The 19,284-nt window shown below is 37.0% G+C and overlaps 1 protein-coding gene across 2 annotated transcripts in view; it reads left to right on the top strand.

Moving 5' to 3' along the window:
- Window positions 1-1,309: 1,309 nt before the first annotated feature.
- Window positions 1,310-19,284, top strand: part of LOC121405830 (phospholipase D1-like) — a 39,174-nt gene continuing 21,199 nt past the window's right edge. Inside the window, exons 1-11 of one of the 2 annotated variants that reach the window (XM_041596795.1) lie at window positions 1,310-1,388; window positions 4,315-4,555; window positions 5,521-5,650; window positions 7,017-7,248; window positions 8,428-8,569; window positions 12,216-12,344; window positions 12,937-13,051; window positions 15,043-15,108; window positions 15,804-15,862; window positions 16,060-16,155; window positions 17,780-17,932. In XM_041596795.1, coding sequence (XP_041452729.1) covers window positions 4,326-4,555; window positions 5,521-5,650; window positions 7,017-7,248; window positions 8,428-8,569; window positions 12,216-12,344; window positions 12,937-13,051; window positions 15,043-15,108; window positions 15,804-15,862; window positions 16,060-16,155; window positions 17,780-17,932 — 1,352 coding nt within the window. In that variant the 5' untranslated portion in view covers window positions 1,310-1,388; window positions 4,315-4,325. Of the gene's footprint in view, window positions 1,389-1,466; window positions 1,491-4,314; window positions 4,556-5,520; window positions 5,651-7,016; window positions 7,249-8,427; window positions 8,570-12,215; window positions 12,345-12,936; window positions 13,052-15,042; window positions 15,109-15,803; window positions 15,863-16,059; window positions 16,156-17,779; window positions 17,933-19,284 lie in introns of those variants that run through there. The other variant, XM_041596794.1, reaches the window with a different exon arrangement.

Here is a 19,284-nt window from a genome sequence, read left to right as displayed (position 1 = left end):
AATTCGCGGGCCGGAGTTGTCCCGCGAAAAAGTACTCCTTTAAGGCTTTAACGGACATTTTGGAAACACGCATGCGGTCCTTCCGACCCGGAGGGGGGGGGGGGGGAGACAGGTACGTTCACGCCTTACAAAATTTAAATTTCCACAATTTTCTCTATTTGGTCAGTATACCTGGCTACTGAGCGCGCTTCGAGCGCCCACTAAGTGACTCAAATTTTTGCTGGTGCCCCCCCCCCATGCCGTGAACCATCACAGCAAAAACTGTGGTGTTAACCGGTGTACATAGAGGACCACACCAGTTATTTTACACCGGTGTTAAATTGGTGGTGTTAGTTTTACACCTATAGGTGTTATTACAACACCTATGGTTGTTACATTTACACTCTTTGGTGTTATGTTCAATCTCTAGGGTGTTCTTTTAGCACCTCAGGGTGTGGTCCTCTATTAACACCAATTGGTGTCAGTTTGAACACCACAGTTTTTACAGTGATGGTACGCCACTTTTCCACACTGTATATTGCAGCACATACTGTGGGGCAATGTATTCTGTCCAGTTGGGAACGGCCTAATGCTATGGCCTATGGGCACTGGCAATCTACCTTGGATAAATGAAAGTATATAACATCGTTCTTTTACAGAAAAATAAATTGCGTTTATTCCAAAGAGATATAATGCAAGTATGCTAGTAAGTAGACTAATCAAATGTCTATGGTTTAGTTCAAATTTCTTGCTTGATCGATGCGATTATTTCAAAACATTAATGCTTTTAAAAAAAGCAGTGGCGCAATGAGTAAAAAATTGTAAGGGGGCTCGATATGGCGTATCGCGTAAAAATTAATAAAATAGTTGTGAGCGAGCAAAAATTTGAATATCTAAGCAAAAATCCATTAAAAGTTCGCAAGTTTGTAATAGATTTTGACATTATCTTCAGAAAATCATATCATATTTCACCATAATTCATTTCCTTTTCTTTCCTTTTATCTCTTTTTTTGCTTAGTCTAAATTTTTTTTGGGGGGGGCGAGAGTAGGCCTACCCAAAGGCCGCCAGTTTTTTTTAATAACTGAAAATGGACCTCTTTATTAAACCTAATTTAGCATGATTATATGACTTTTGTTGGAATGATGAAGAGGTCGGAAAGAAGTAGAAAAAAGTCTTCATCGAAGGATTCTGATTGGTTAAAAACAAGGGTAAAGCTCCGCCTATGAACTAAGGCACGATCGATACGATTCGTCAGTAAAAGTTGAGAGTTACCTGCATGACCAATGAAAATAGTTTTTTCAAACCCCGCTACATATGCGATTGCTCGATAACACTTCCGGGAAAAACAATTTTTGACCGTGATTGAGTTCAATCCGAGGCCGAGCTAGGTTTTGTCTTTTGAAAAACGGTGAGCTACAGAATTATGCTCTCTTTAATTGTTTTGCAGGATATAAGATTAGTGTGATCGTTAATCGGAGTGACCGTGTGGGAGTGTGACCCTTTTCTTACGGTACGGTATTAAATATCGAAAATTTTCGACAGTTTTCCAGCCGACACTCGACAGGGCCGGGGACGGAGCTTGGGCCATGCACAGCGGCGCAGCTGCAGGGATGTTGGCCGCTGCTCTAGACCAAAAGCTTCGGTCTCTGTGAGCTGTGTTAATGTTGGTTGTTCAACTGGGGCCGATTGCACGAAAGGGTCTTTGCAAGGACCGTCTTTCGTGTCGCCCATCTTTTATGATGCGCCATGTGAAATACATTTTAAACCAATCCTCTGCAAACATATTCTATTCGTCCTTTGAAATGAACAAAATATTTGTTTATAAAATGATGTAATATATCATGAAATTGTATAAAATTTGATTTAAGAACAAGCTAACAAATCTTTTTTTTTATCATAAATTTCAGAAACACTCCGCTTATAGCGTATCATAAAAGATGGGCGACATGAAAGACGGTCCTTGGAAAGACCCTTTCATGCAATCGGCCCAGAACTCTGTTGGCTTCATTCACCAATACAGAGACCGAAGTTCTAGCGCGATCTGTACAGGGGACTCATTGGCCATATGTTTATGTACAGTACTTTAAGATCAGATACAGTATAGGCCTAACGGGGAAGTGAATTTGCGCGACAGCCGAAGTTAGTTAGTCACTGTTTTTGTTCCTTTTAACTTGATTTTCTCTGATATTTGGCAATTGGGTCTAATGCCAAGAGAAGATCGAGGGAATATTATATTATTATTAATTTGCATTTTGGTCGCGTTAATTTTCAAAATTTTTATTCATTAAAGACAAAAATTGAAGAGCCCCGACGGGGGGATTTTGCATTGCAAGTCCCCTAATTTACTATGGTGGCTGCACGATCACGATAGCGAGCCGTCTGTGTACGAGGAGAAATAATTTAAAAAAATGTTAAAAAACTCGAAACAGACCAGCTGTCTACTGCTGCTCAAGCCTCAGCATTGATAGGATGGGGGTCGGGTGTCCGGACAGTTTATATTTTTGATAGCCTTCTTTTTTTGTCTTTGGATTAAGCTAAACATATGAATTCAATAGTTGTAATCGTCTTCTATTTTGTTCTCTATTAATATTCCCTAACATTTCGTACTAAAATTTGATGAAACTTTCATTACTTTGCAGTTTGCTTAGTCTAACGTTAGTGCTTTACTGATTTCATTGTAGGCCTAACTTGCTTAAGTTGTAATTAGGCCTATCCATTTTTCCAAATCCAAGGCAAATGACTTTAAAATTGATCGTTCGGACACACAACAACTGGGTATACTGAGATCTAGATCTCATAGTCACAGAGGCCATTCTTAAACGCTTTCTCTAGTTTACTGGAAACCGATTCAGGAAACCAGTTTGGAAGATCAAAGATCGTTTTGCGAGCATTCCTACTTGATCACACGAAAGTGGTTTTCAAGATCACTTCATGTAAAGCGATGTTGTTGCTATGGAAATACTCTCAGTGGGGTGACATGTTTTGCGCGAAATTCAAAACTGCACCGTAGGAATTCTACACCTGTTGTGTGGAGTAGTGCGCTAAAAATGTGCAAAGATTGCTTCCTGAAGAAGGGTTGTATCCTCACTTATGCTAAAACCAGTTTAACGAGGCAAAGAGATCTTAAAAACTACTTCGCGATCGTGAGGTGGTTTTCTGCGCCTGTTTGGAAGATTGCTTCCAAAATCGCTTCCACCGTTCTCACTACACGTTAAACTTGTTTCCAGTAAACTAGTTTTAGAAAGGTAGTGGGAACAGTGTCTAACTGTTAGTAGGCCTACGTCCTACATTGTCGTGACATTGGCACAGTAGCAATTGCCATTGGCAACGCGACAATGCCGGGGGGGGGGGGTCTATGTTTGGACACTTTAAAGGGATGGTCAAGGCTGAAAGTATTTATAGCTTAATAAAAAGGGTAGAATTCACTGAGCAAAATGCCAAAAATTCATCAAAATCGGATACCAAATAACAAAGTTATTGAAGTTTAAAGTTTAGCAATATTTTGTGAAAACAGTCGTCATAAATATTCATTAGGTGGGTTGATGATGTCACATCCCCACTTGTTCTTTTGTATTTATTATAAGATATAAGGTTTATTCAAATTTTCCTCCAAGAACTAGAAATATTAGATTGACAACTGATTTAGTGCATTAGATATTTATTGCTGCAACTTATTTCATTATAAGGGAGACATATTTTTCACACAAGTATGAAATAATGAAAAAATATAATTTCATGTAATAACATAAGACAACGGAAAGTGGAGATGTGACATCATCAGCCCACCTAATGCATATTCCTGATGACTGTTTTCACAAAATAATTGCTAAACTTTAAACCTCAATAACTTTATTATTTGTTATTCGATTTTGATGAAATTTTTGGCATTTTGCTCAGTGAATTCTACACTATTTATAAAGTTATAAATATTTTCAGCCCGGACCATCAAGTAGATGAAATTCTTCAGTTTTGGATGTGGTTTTCTGATTATAGAGATCTAGACCTGACATTAGACTCTACATGTAAGTCTAAATTAGTAGGCCCTATTGAGTAGAAATAATTCAGTTTATGCAACACACATTCGATAAAAGCATTTCATGCGTGAAGAGGGCTGATACGGGGTCGAGATCTGAGTGAAGCTGATATCGTTTAAAGAAAGAAAATTTTTACTTTTTTTTCCAAGGGTAGATCTATTTGTGTAACCATGGTGGAGGTTTTTTTATAAATCTCAAAAATATAGGACCTTTTTTTTATCTAATGTCTTTAATGATTGAATTTATTTATGAAGTGTTTGATAATGCGATCATCCACCACCATGTCATTTACAATTGCAGTCTAATTCAGGATGGAGTCGGACGTATCGGGAAGAGATCATCATCCGGAAGACGCCAAAAGCTCGGAGGAAGAAGAAGAGAGTCCTGATGAAAACCAGAACCTCCTAAGACGTTCAGTCACCCATGATGGGGATAACAGGAATACCTTGCAAGTTCCTGAGGGGCGAGGGCGCTCTCTCAGCTCGCCCATCAATCCTAATATCCTACTCAGCTTCTCGGCAGCATCAGAATCTGTCAGGAGGTAAAAATTTTAGAGAAAGAAGAAAGTTATTCAAGGGATACGACCCTGGGAGTTGGTTGTGAGAATCAAATTTTGTAATACAATGAAAATGAATGCAGAGTTGAAACACTACTCCACCATGGGCGGAAATCCCAGGGGGACGCGCCCCCTCCCCCCAAAAAAAAAGTAGGGGGGAACAAAATATCAAATGTCCCCCTTCTATTTTTTTTATGATGGAAAGAAATACATTGATTCAAAATCCAAATAAAACGTACTTTGGACAAGATGACCTTACTTTCTGGGTGATAAACTTTTCTTTTTTTTGCTTGTCAAATTTTCTGGCCCCTGGTTCCCCCTACTTTTTGGAGAGATTTCCGCCCTTGTACTCCACATTCACCTACATGATTATGCCTTGTAATAATGTGAAATACATGTTTTGGGGATTGAGTTAGCCAGCAATATTGAATTTTTGAGCTACCATTTTCTAGTTGTTGGTTTGAAGACTTTAGATGTAAGAAATATTAATGGAAAACTTTGGCAAATTTTGGACGGATCTGTGAACAAACATTTTGCATATTTTATCACTTTCAATTGTAAAGCTGTTCCCCAATGAAGGTACAATGTAGATTGTAAAATGTAGTGGACTCCAGTAAATATAAAATCTTTTGATATGTTTACCAAGGTATTTCATTTCATTGCCACCCATTCATCCATCCACCCACCCACCCATTCATCCACCCACCCACCCACCCATGGCATCCATCCACCCACCCATCCGTCCATCCACCCACGCACCCACCCATCCTTCCATCCATCCATTCATTTAAAGCATTCATCCATCCATCGGGGTAGCGTTTCATGAAACAAATCTTTGTAATTTTCACTGACTATTTTTCTATAAACCAATCAGATGCAATGATATCAGTAGCTTACAACAAATAGCCAGTGAAAATCACTGACTATTTGTTTCATGAAATGTTCCCCAGATTGTCAGGAAGCAGTAGGATCTCCTACCAGACCTTTGACTGGGAGTCGGCTAAACTCAATGTTGAGGAAGCAGAGGAAACCCGGATAGAGAGCGTCATCAAAGCAAGCAGATCAATGCTAGGATTCCAGGTATGACTTTGGGTGACAGACGAAAGGCCCATACTTTAAAGGTTAAGTCCACCCCAACAAGAAAATGATTTGAATAAAAAAAAAAGCCAACAAGCATAACACAGAAAATTTCATCAAAATTGGATGTGAAATAGGAAAGTTATGACATTTTAAATACTTTTAATACTATACGATTCAGTCAAGTTGGTCCTTATATGGTCAAATCTATAAAAAATGAAATATTGTATAATTCATAGTATAAAAAATAAAAGAAATAGTAAGGGACATCATCGACGGTCTCATTTGAGTTGTGCATATCTCTGTTTTGTGAAAAATAGGCAAAACTTTAAATCTAATAACTTTCTTATTTTACATCCGATTTTGATGAAATTTTCAGCATTTTCCTAGTTTGATTTTTCTCTATATATTCAGATCAACATTTTTCTGAGGTAGACTTGACCTTTAAAGAGGGAAGTAGTCTGCAACTAAAGTAGGAAGAAAATAGAGAGATATAAATGTATTTTAATGAAGCTTGCTAAGTTTTGGTGAATTCCAGCTTGATAGCATCATTCAAGATTACATGTGAGCAATCAGATAAATGCTAGGATTTCTTAGGTCCCGTCTTTCAAAGAGTTATGATTGATCAAATGAATCTCCCGTATAGGAACTCGGCAGGACAGCATTTTGCTGGTAAACGCCAAGCTGGTATATAACCAATTCCCTATGAAACATTTTACGTCTAGGTTAATCAGTCATAGTGGCTGACGTTATAGACGACAGATATCACTCTCGGGCCTTTTTATCAAAGTGGAGACAATGGCAGAGTTGGGATTCGAACTCACAACCTTACGATTATGAGTCCAATGCTCTAACCACTGGACCACACGGCCCGTGTCTCAACTGTAGGCCTATGGAAATTCATCAATAGCATATTTTTTCTACAGGAAATTTGCACAATCTCCTTAATAGTATACTTAGAGAATCATATGAAATCTAATGCTGTAGAATGACTATGAATTGAAATTTGTTGTCATTTTTCAAAATGCGTTGTTATTTTGTTAATCAGTCATAGTGGCTGACGTTATAGACGACAGATATCACTCTCGGGCCTTTTTATCAAAGTGGAGACAATAGCAGAGTTGGGATTCGAACTCACAACCTTACGATTATGAGTCCAATGCTCTAACCACTGGACCACACGGCCCGTGTCTCAACTGTAGGCCTATGGAAATTCATCAGTAGCATATTTTTTCTACAGGAAATTTGCACAATCTCCTTAATAGTTTACTTAGAGAATCATATGAAATCTAATGCTGTAGAATGACTATGAATTGAAATTTGTTGTCATTTTTCAAAGTGCGTTGTTATTTTTTCATATTTTGATCAGTGCGAGGATTCAGAAATCTCCGACGACGAACGGGAAGTGGTGGTTGCGGAACTGGAGCAGCAGTTCTTTGAGATGCCCCCAAGATCGTTCAATAACTCATCACAGACAGCCGATGACAAAAGAAGAGCGTTCCTGCGTATGACATCCCTGAACTACGATTCGGTGATCGACCGTGAAGTGAAAATGAGACAGAGAGCTTGGACAGATGAAATGGATGTACCGTTGAGAAAAGGTGTGTTATGCAGGGTGCTACATAAGCACTTGCCCGATTGCCTGGGGCAAGTAAAAGTTAAGCCGGGCAAGTGTTATGAAGTAAAGACCAAAACTACTTGCCCGAATTGGGCAAGCAAAACTCTCACAGTAGAATAACCAAAATAAGGGTCGATATGATATGATATTTTGGTCATGGCAGATAGATCAATTCATGTCAGAGAGAAAAAGTGGTTTATAAAACCGAAAAACTTTCTTTTGAAGAGGTAAAACTTTATTTGAAGGATTTTTTCGGGCAAGTGAAATAGATTGGGGGCAAGTATACTCCAACTATTTGAAAATTTACTTGCCCGTGCCCGACTGGGCAAGTGCTTCTAAAAAGTTATGTAGCACCCTGGTTATGTCTAATTTTTTTGCATGGTCAGGCCCCCCCCCCTATTCAAAAACATTTCCTCTTCCCCTAATAAATATCCATCTTCATCTAAGCATGTTATGTTCATTTTTTTTCATCCATCCATTCATTCATTTTATTCTATTTTATTTATTGTCTGTTTACTGTCATAGTCTTTTATACATGGCAGCTTTATCACTAGTATTAAAAATGCTGCTTTACAGGAAATCCTGCTTGTTTAATAAACAAGATGCAACATTAAAAACAGCATAATATTCCAAACAAAGTTAAACTAAGGATTAATCTTAATTCACAAATTCTGGTTACTAGCATTCAGATGATGGGCATGTATTGTAGTCTGCTGTGCAAACCCTTCACTTGAGTAAAGGGTCTGAATTGCAGCCTACACATGCCTTGTGTACTAAAGGTCCTCTCGTTCTTGTACAGCAAGTTTTGTATGTGCTAGTCTTTGCGTGGAGACACACTTGTTGATCAAAGTTTCAATCAGGGTCTGTGCCTGCAGACTTCATGTACTGTATAAAAGTTATGCAGCTTTGTATGGTTTACGCAGTGTTAGGAAAATTGTTTTAAAATATATGCAAAACCGATAAGTAAAAAGTCAGCAAATGGTGGAGTATAAATATTGGTGTGGTGGAGTGGTCACGGAAAATGATGAGAGGAGCTTGATTCAACCCACCCCAGGCTGGGAGCATTTTTGGGGGGATTCTGGCCAATATAATTTTAAGGCTGTTACAACAACTGGGATTAACCTTTAATTCTCAACCTTTTGGCTACATGTACATTTTCTAGGTGTGCCATACATGTCTCTTCATGCTAAGCCTGTACCGTACAACGGAAAGGGAAGGAGAGTGTTCATTGAAGACACTCCGATCTCTATCAAGATAGTCGACTGCGGTAGAGTTCATTCAACACTTCATCTAAACCCAAATCAGTAAGTATTGAAAAGTATCAGGAAATGCTCACAAAACATTATTGAATAAAAAGTGACACTTGGTGAATATGCATTTATACCACAAAAGCTCATTTCCTGGTTGCACAAGATGCATTTTGTGATCAAGTTTTCAAAACATTCCTAATTTCCTGAGATATTTACATGTACAATATTGAAGTTTCAAATTGCAGGAAGTCACATATTGTGACAAACAATCACAAATTTTCTTCTGCCATGGTATGATTTGACCCCTTCTGTATAATGTGTGTTCAGTTTCTGAGGAAGGTAAACATCCTTGATGATTGTAAAGTGTGTCCAGGAAAAATATAGAACACATTTAAAGGTCAAGTCCACCTCAGAAAAATGTTGATTTGAATCAATAGAGAAAAATCAGACAAGCACAATGCTGAAAATTTCATCAAAATCGGATGTAAAATAAGAAAGTTATGACATTTCAAAGTTTCGCTTATTTTTAACAAAATAGTTATATGAACGAGCCAGTTACTTCCAAATGAGAGAGTCGATGACATCACTCACTCACTCACTATTTCTTTTGTTATTTATTGTTTGAATTATACAATATTTCAATTTTTACGAATTTGACGATTAGGATCTCCTTGCCTGAAGCACAAAATGTTAAAATAATGGAATTCCACGTGTTCTGGGAGGAATGAAACTTCATTTCACATGACAATGACGAGAAAATAAAAATATTTCATATTTCATATAATAAAATACAAAAGAAATAGTGAGTGAGTGATGTCATCAACTCTCTCATTTGGATGTAACTGGCTCGTTCATGTAACTATTTTGTTGAAAATAAGCGAAACTTTAAAATGCCATAACTTTCTTATTTTACATCCGATTTTGATGGAATTTTAAGTGACATGTTTGTTGACTTTTTCTCTTTTTATTCAAATCAAGTTTTTTTTTGGGTGGACTTGTCCTTTAATACTAGACCTGCCAACCAGTACGTTTTTGGCAACCAAAATATGGCAGTACGTTTTTTCTTTTAAAAATATGAAAAAATCATCTCTATATGTGTCTATATGGATATTAGATCAATGTAATTTCAGGTAACTTGTTTTTTTTTCAATCATTTGTTTAAAACTAGGGTGAGATATACACATGTTTCAATGTTGTTTTTTTTCATCTGCAAGAGCAGTGCGCATTTTAGCTTGCGTGCAGCTTGAGCGCCGCGATGAGCGAGTGCGCCACGCATTTTGTTATGAAATACACTTTTTTGGGGAAAAATACAGTTTTTTTTATCACAGAATAAAGTTTTTCATTCCCAGAGGTTGGCAGGTCTGCATTACTCCAACATAAATAAGAAAAGAAAAACATTTTGACAATGATTTAAAGGAAACCAAAACCCAAGTAAAGAGGCAATCTTATTGGAAAGAGTAAAATGAGAGGAACAATTTGAAAAAAGTTTCATCAAAATTGGTTATGAAATAAGCCAAGTTATGGGAGTTTAAAAACTCTTGTACTTCCTATGGGCATCCTCAAATTGGCAAACGTGCTTCAAATTGGCTGATTTTGTGGACAACTCTCCATTTGTTTTGTACACAAATTTTCAGATTTTCCTCATTATCTTTCAAATTGCATCTTGCCTCCTCCTGAGCACAACATATGTCATGGGAAAATATAATCCACACCATATATGTCAAGGTCAGGAGAAGATAATGTGAAATATGTAAAATCTGAAAATATGTGTAGAAATCAAATGGAGAGTTGTCCACAAAATCAGCCATTTTGAAACACGGTTGGCAATTTGAGGATCCACATAGAAAGTACAACAAGACTTTTGAATCGTATAACTTGCTTAAATTTCATAACCGATTTTGATGAAAGTTTTTTTAAATTGTTCCTCTCATTTTACTCTTTCCAGTAAGATTGCTTCTCTTCTTGGGTTTTGGTTTCCTTTAAACAAATATGTCAGAATTTTGTATGACTCTAGCTTTGCCAGGAAAGGCTGTTTAGAGGCTTAATTGCAGGGTTCCCAGCCTATTAGGGAAAGTTATTTTACTTTTTTTCCAGTTAGGGAAAAATCAGGGAATATGATGAACAATACCAGAAATCGGGGGAAAAAATGACTGAAATGATGCAAAAGTCAGGGAATTTTGATCAGCCCTAAAGGCGAAAGCACGGTAGTCAGTCAGACTCTCTTATATGCTGTTGAATATCAAAACAACATCCACTGAATGACTGGTTATGGGGGTATAATTAGTTTTACATTATTGTTTTCATATGGTACTGAAAATACATGTAATTCACTGTGCAACCACTTGCAAAAAACATGCAAAACTGGAAATGGGTTTAAACAATTATTAGGGAATTTTAAAACTTCATTAGGGAACTTTGTTTTCTTGAAATGCTGGGAACACTGAATTGTGATGACGATAATCTATCATCACCTTCTACATCACTGTTATCATTCATCACTATTGTTGTCTACATCATCCTCGGGAGCAGTAACCAAAAAATAGTTTTTCCTCACGAAATCCAGTCTTTGGTTGACAGGCTACCTTGCATTCTTTTTTATTTCATACTATACATGACTTGTACACATGTAACCTGTAGAGTACATTCATTTGACAGAGTCGAAAACGATAGTGAATATCATAATTCATTATTGACTTTATTAGTTGCTTAAAGAGAAATTCCAGTAGTTGCAGTAAACACTGATTTCATGAGAAAGTCTGTAAAACAAGGATATCAAGGATCTAGATCTGGTACAGTTACATAAACTGAACTTTGTGAAATCTTGAAATCTACGCTGAAAAATGTTCAGACTGAAGATCCCCAACACAGATAAGTGCACGTGGGACAGTGTATAATTATTGCTTTGAATGTCTGGCCCGACGCTCTACCCGAATCCTGTGCTAATTTGCTGATTTCTCAGCAATTACACAATTTCTTCCAGAATCCTTTGGCACATACGTTTTATTTATTCAAACAGACACTTTAGTGGTCATTTTATTGGATTTTGTACAAACTCATTTTTATATCGTTACCAAAACTAGCATTTACCTTTAAGGAGGAAGTTCTGTCTGAATTAGAGTTCCATTTTTCCAGGACATCCAGCATTTAAACAAGGAATTGAAAGATTTGATCGCATTTCAAAATCGATCCAGTCTCACTTTCTATTGATTGACAAATAAAAACAAACATCCTGAATTAAAGGTCAAGTCCACCTCAGAAAAATGTTGATTTGAATCAATAGAGAAAAATCAGACAAGCACAATGCTGAAAATTTCATCAAAATCGGATGTACATTAAGAAAGTTATGACATTTCAAAGTTTCGCTTATTTTTAACAAAATAGTTATATGAACGAGTCAGTTACATCCAAATGAGAGAGTTGATGACGTCACTCACTATTTCTTTTCTTTTTTATTGTTTGAATTATAATATTTCAATTTTTACGAATTTGACGATTAGGACCTCCTTGCCTGAAGCACAAAATGTTAAAATAATGGAATTCCACGTGTTCAGGGAGGAATAAAACTTCAGACTTTGAGCTTTTAAAAACAGTGTTTTTTCAAAGTAAATAATTCTGTATTAATATACACTTCCAGGTCTCAAATTAAGAAATAGTGTATTTCTATAATTTTTTTCACCATGAAATATTTTGCATTGCGCAGGTACCACATTGAGATTCGGCATGGGCCTTGCTTGTGGGCTGTGCGTCGACGGTACAACCATTTCCTTCGACTTCATGAGGAGCTCATCTTATACAAGGCTCGGCTGCATATACCCGTGGGTAGAGGGAGGCAAGTTTTCATTATTCTATTGCATTGAAAATCTCTCCAGGAAGTGTGAATGTCTATGTGTGTGTGTAAGACTGATTAAATCTAATGGTGTGCTGTCTTTGAAGTAAAAGATCCTATTAAAAAGAAGATTGACAATAGTTACATTTTAATCACTTTTGTGAAGGAACATATTGTGCACAGTTTAAAATAAATTGATAAGTTCTGATTTTTCCATTCATAATGATATTGTAGAGCAAAACTACCTCCTCATTTTTTGCCCAATGCTCACAAGACGTAGTACATACTGAACACACTTTCTTCTTGGAATGAAGATGGGCAAGGCATGCAAGACTCTCTTTCTCCGCAACTGTAAGTCACTTTTCAACCACACTTGGATAGTAGATGGGCTTGGGGGACCTGCATGCTAGGGTGATTGTCGCCATGATAATTGTATTTATTTGTTAAATTTCTGTGTGAGTTCTATATATCGCAATGACGGATGACGTGGTGGGTTCGGGGGATACATGTGCTCGGCTTAGCGACCCGCTGAGCATCTCCAGCTATGGTTGGATTTTCCTGTAAATTGATACAATGTCTGATTTTCTCTTTACAGCCATCGGGAGAGATACCGATTATTCCGAGAACTACCCGATGATGTCAATGATCTTCCTCACTTTCCGAGGACATTAGATGCACTTGTTCGTGCGCACCAGCTTGCCAAAAGAATGGTAACGTCAATTTTTGACAGTCCAGCAGAAAATCCACAACGAGTTGCCCAAATTGAAACAGCCCTCCAATAATTTTTGGCTTTTTCTTATAATAGTGTGGCTCGGTATCATTCTCTACATGTAGATTAATCATTTACTCCAGAAATGTTTACACTATGCCTGTGTTAAGAAATTATATCAACATTCCTTAAAGGGATGCTCCAGGCTTAAGACATTTATACTTCAATAAATAGAGTAAAAAATTCACAGAGCTAAATGTTGAAAATCTGATCAGACTCGGATAACAAATAAAAAGTGTTTTTTTTTTTTTTTAAGATTTGTGTTATTCTGGTGAAACAGTTCTAGGCATGTCTTCTTGGATATTCACCAGCTGGGCTGATGATATCATATCACCACTTGCTCTTTTGTATTTTATTATACAAAATTATGTTTATTGAAATTTTTCTACCAAGAACTAAAGCGATTGGATTGACAGCTGATCAAGTGCTTTAGGTGTTCACTGCTGCAACTTATTTCATCATAATGGAGACACATAATTTACACATGTATGAAGGAAAATAAAAAAAATTGATTTCAAGTAATAACATAAAAAGGAATGTGGGGATGTGACATGAATCAGCCCACCTAATGAAAATTCATGACGACGTGCATGTAACTGTTTTACAAAATATTGCTAATCTTTTAAAATCAATAATTTTGTTATCCAATTTTGATCAAATTTTCAGCATTTTCTCTGTGAATTTTACTCTGTTTATTTAGATTTAATTTTTTTTCAGCCTGGAGCATCCCTTTAACCTTGATCAGAAGATAAGACTGTTTGCCAATTGTTTGTACACATTCAGACATATTTTTGTGTGTTTTATCATCCCAATCATTGCATCCTCCCATCCCTCACTCTCCACATGCTGCTATATTGTTGTACCCTCTTCACATTGTTACCAGAACAAAAAGATATGATTCTGCATCATTTGTATTATGATCCTTGCATTGGTTGCCGATCAGGTCACGTATTGAGTTCAAGATCTTACTACTCTCATTTCAGTTTTTTTCAACAAATGGCTCCATCTTATCTATCTGAGTTACTTGTAAAATAAGAACCTGTTTTCGAAATCTTAGATCACTTCATAAGGATTTATATAACGTACGTACCTGTTGTTAAGACAAAGTTTTATGGGGAATGGGGGTTTGCGCACGTAGCGCCGGAAATCTGGAATAGTATCCCACACTATTTAAAGGGATGGTCCAGGCCAGCTCCAAAAAATATTTAGCAAGTTAATACAATCAGGCAATTTAAATCTGCATTGAAAACATATTTATTTAACTGTAAATAACATTGTCAAAGCATTACCAGCAGCTTTCCCTCATCTTTTCTTTTTCCTAACGTGTATTGAGACCTTTGTAAGGTGTAATGCGCTATACAAAAACTGTTCTACTATTATTATCATTATTCTCTCTCCATGCTTTCATACACACCAACTACTTATCTTGCTCCTCCCCTCCCTCTCTGTCTGCCCCCCCCTTTCTCATTTCATTCTGCTCAGTCTCCTATAATGTATTTTCAGTCTGAATTTTCTAGCGCCCTTCTTTCTGCCTCCTTATATTGATATTTTGTTTTATTTAAGATAAACTGGATCTCAGAATAGCAATCCTCGGCTCCGTAACACAAAGGTTTGCAATCAATCGCCAAATACCAATGGCCTATCTCCTATCGAGATCGTCGTTGCACGCTCGCTCTGTTTATAATACTGACCAGGGACCAATTAGTGAGGTTCTTTCATTCTTGCAATTCAGTGCAAACCTTTGTGATACGGAGCCCAGATTCTAGCTTAGGCTAATGGGATTCAAAATGATTACAAAGCTGATTTAGCACCCCAAGCAGGTGACTATTTGTACTTGTAAGTCATGCTTAAAGTCATGTGTAACTGAGAAACAGCTATATGAAACAGTATCCAGTGATGATAAGTATCTTTCATTGTACTTCCTAAATACAGCATCAACTTGAAAAGTATCTCCAAGGCGTGGCTAATAATCCTCTCTACAGGAACCATCCGAAAATGGTGAGAATACTGGTATTTCAAGATTGTAAATAATGGGGGAAAAATTAGATGGAATTATGTGAATTTGCCCCAGAAAAGCCCAATAGATCTAATGGATTCCCAGAGAGTTCGATGCAGATTCTAACATAATGTAGGAAATGTTGGCTATTAAGCTCAGAATGCAGCCCTGGAAAGAGTTCATAACATGCATGTCCCCTGGAATAATAATCCTTAAATGGTGAAAATGCCACAAGGTTTCTTCATGTTGGTGAACCATTCATATTTCTATTTTTATGTTTTTAGCGACAAGCATAAAAAAATTGAATGTTATGGGAATTTATTGTTTCATGCTTGAGTAAAATTAAATGCTGGAGTTTTCTTTTTAAAGAACATGTATTCCGTTCATAGTAGCACGTTAAAGCATATATTGTATAACACTGCCATGAAAAGTTTCATAGCACATGGCATTCGCAATTCATTCTGCATATGAGAAAAGAGTTTAACATTCTCTTTACAAGAAAATTGAATGTGATATTTTTAATGTTTAACTAATTAATTGCATTTGTTTGTAGTGGCCTTATAAAAGATTTGACAAAATTATATATTTATATATATTTAAATCAACATACCCACCTTTTTGACCACAGGGGGTCTTTTCTTTCTTCAAATGTTGGTGATACATTATATAAACATATCTTATTTTGTTTTTAATGCAGTTAGAGTTTTTGGAGGTCAGTCACATTTCTTTTGTAGATGAGCTTGGAGAGAAAGGGAAGTAAGTACACTTAATTACCTAACACTTTCATAATAATTATATACACACACATTACCTAATTGCCGAACACTTCCATAATGATTGTGTACACAATTATGAAAAGGATTTTCTTTCAAAATAGGACTTTGATGGTGATGTAATCAGTTTTATGCTAATAACATCAGGATAATGATGATATTTTTTTGACATTTTTCCAGGGAAGGCTGGGTGATGAAAAGGTCCGGTGGAAGAAGGGTCCAACTTGGATGTTTCTCATCTCTCTCATGCAGTGCAAAAAGTCACTACAGTAAAAGGCAAGTCTTTCCTCTTCTTCCCATTAATAAGCTTTCACTCCACAAATCGGCATCATTTAAAAAGATATTTTTCATACATGTATCAAAAAGTTGCCATTTTGCATTTTTAAACTGTGATTTTATTGTTTTCTTTGCGTTGCCAATTCAAAGTTTGTAATGATTTTAGAGTTAAATAATGAAAAGCTGTGGTGAAGGACAGGTACAACTTGGTTGCTTTTTCCTCTCTCTTTCAAGTCACTACAGTAAAAGGCACATTTTTCTGTTTTTCACCTTACGGAGGTACACCACTCTTACGAGATCAACATTTAATTAATCTACATTTGTCAAAAATATGATTTGTAATCTATAAAGATCGGATTTGAAATGTAGCTGACAGCGTAGGAAAATATCCCCCTAAAATTCCCCAAAATGCATGCTTTGGGGCAAACATTCTTTCTAGAGTCACCCCAAGATCTGTTCCAAACAATATATAAGATAAAATCGGTATTCTAATTGTGGCAGAAGAATGATATTTTCTTTTACTGCAAAAATACTTTCTATGCCTAAAAAACCGCCCTTCAAATGAAAGAAATAGCTCCCGAAATTATGCAGTCACCCAAATGTGGAAAAGAAAAATAGCCCCTAAAAATTGAGAATTATTTCCTACCCTGTTAGCTGATGAATCAAAAGAATTAAGAAGCTGAATTTGAGCCCAGGAAACAGGGGAGCACTTCATGAAACATAGTCATTCATTCTCATTGTACAACGCCTACTTAGCTTGTTGTACGCGATCAAATGGGAGACTGAATGTCACACATTCGTACCGTTGCACACAAGACGTACCATCCAAAATGTACCATTGCACGGCTTTTAGGAGGTGACGTCACAATGCGATTTCATTGAATAAGGTGACAATGCGCGTACAGCCCGCTGGCTAAATGCGCAATGCTGTCCAAGATCATGTGCACTTGTGGGCCCGGCTCAGCCTGGCTTGTGGGATTTTGCTTTTCGCTTTCAATATTTTTGCTCCCTTTGCATAGATTACTGGAGGGAAAAAACTCTTGTTTTTCCATATTATCGCTTGATTCCGAGGCGTTGTACAACACAAATAGCGAATATTCTTATTCGTGCAATGGTGCGAGATTTCGCATTCGGTGAAAGAAAAACGCTCTATTCACCATTTGTATAATGGCTATTTGTTGTAAGCTATTGAAATTCTTGCATCTGATTGGCTCAGAGCAAAATTGTGAGTGAAAATCTGTTTGTTTCATGGAGATGCTCCCTATGTCATGAGTAGTGCATAACTTGAAAAAAAAAAAGCGAATGAGTGAACCATGACTACGTGAACATAATTTTAGAGAGTCAAAAGGGGCCTAAGCTTTCGATCCTAGCAGAATCTTCTTCGGAGGCAAAATGACAAACACATAAAGTGGAACAACCATAATATAGACCACAGACATTCAACAGCAACACTAGAAACAAGGAGACAAAAGGGGCATTAGTGAGAAGAGATGACCAATCAGGTTAATGAAGGGGATGAAAGAAAAGGAGTAGGCAGACACAAAGGGAAGTTAGTGTAAGTAAGGCCAAAGAAAGACCTCAAGCCGAGAGGGATTAAGATATAGTTTTGTTCATCTTGTATCAGGTGGCTGGTTGTGAAGGATTCCTTTGTAGCCTACGTCCGACCCAAAGATGGACTGTTGAGGGCGGTGTTGCTCATGGATCAAGATTTCCAGGTGGCCTGCGGGAGAGAGGACACCGGCCTTGCACATGGTCTAAAGATCACCAATACATTCAGGTAGGCATCTGGTTATTGTTAGTATCATGGTAAATTACCGGAGAAAAGAATGCTTGTAAAATGTACATTTCAGTACAAATATATGACTCATGAATCAATATTCAAAGTAGCTTGTGGGCACGTATGTTCATCACCCATAGAATATGTATCAACCCAGCGGAGTTCGCCATTAAAGGCCTTTGCACAGTTTCAACGTTGGTGTCGTGATACTTTTCAATAAAGAAAATGTGTGTCGTACCCATGACAACATGTATTGTTGCTGGAATTTCCAGGAATTTAAAATGGATATGGTGTGATCAAACTATGAAAATTTATAACCCATATGTCAATGGTCATATCATGACTTTAGTTCAGAATATCGTGCACAAATAAAGGCAGATCAGCCTAATTTCATATCATTGTCTAATACGTAATAGATCGAGTGTGGGGGTGGGGGTAAAAAAATTCAACATTTTATTCTCTTTATTCTACCAAGTTCTCAATTTTTTTATACTTTCTTTCTATAGTATGTCATTTTGTTGTTATTTTATTGTATATTTCTGTTGAGTTTGACAACTCTCCGGTTTTTTTTAATGTGTAAGCTAGATGAATAGTCAGTGGATCTTAGGGCATATGGCAATTGAAATCACGTACGTCAAGTGGCGTTATCATCTGATCGGGGGGAGGGGGGGGGGGGGGTTGAGAGCAATATACAAGTATCGAGCTGCAAATTAAAAAAAATGGTGCCCCCCCTCCATAAAGAGCTGTTAGTAGACGGGGATATATAAATCGTGTGTGAAGGGGGTGGCGGTCAAAGCAATATATTGAGTTAAAAATTCAACAAAAATATTTACCACCCCCCGCCCGTCAAGAGCTTTCAATAGACAAGGGCGGATCCAACCTTTGCCAATGGGGGGAGGTGATTTTTTTTGCAGCCAAATTTTCCCGATCGGCCGCTTGAAGTTGATTTTTGTTTGTATGTTGAAGGGGTAGTCTTATGTCATTTCTAAGCTTTATATGTATAATAATCTTTATTTAAGTAGTGCGAGTGCAAAGAGCGAGCTTTTTTTCCAAGTATTTGTCCTAAAATCTAAATATTCTTGGCAATGTTTGTGATCCTCAATGTGTATCCACCAACTAAATAATTACTGCCAGCGCGAAGCGCGAACAGACAATTTATCTTATCAAAAAGGGATTAAAATATTTGATATTCCGATCTGTAAAAGGGACAATTTAGGCTCTGTATTTCAAGCACTTTGTGGGAAAATTGTTATAGGTGGATATGGATCACAGTTTGAAATAAGCTGATATGTTTCAATATATTCCTTTGAGCTTTGACATATAGCACCGGGACATCCTTAGAAAATTATGTC

This window comes from Lytechinus variegatus, chromosome 19, assembly GCF_018143015.1.
Source record: "Lytechinus variegatus isolate NC3 chromosome 19, Lvar_3.0, whole genome shotgun sequence".
Lineage (NCBI taxonomy): Eukaryota > Metazoa > Echinodermata > Echinoidea > Temnopleuroida > Toxopneustidae > Lytechinus > Lytechinus variegatus.
Note: the sequence above shows the minus strand (reverse complement) of the source record. Positions and strands in the feature narration are given on the sequence as shown.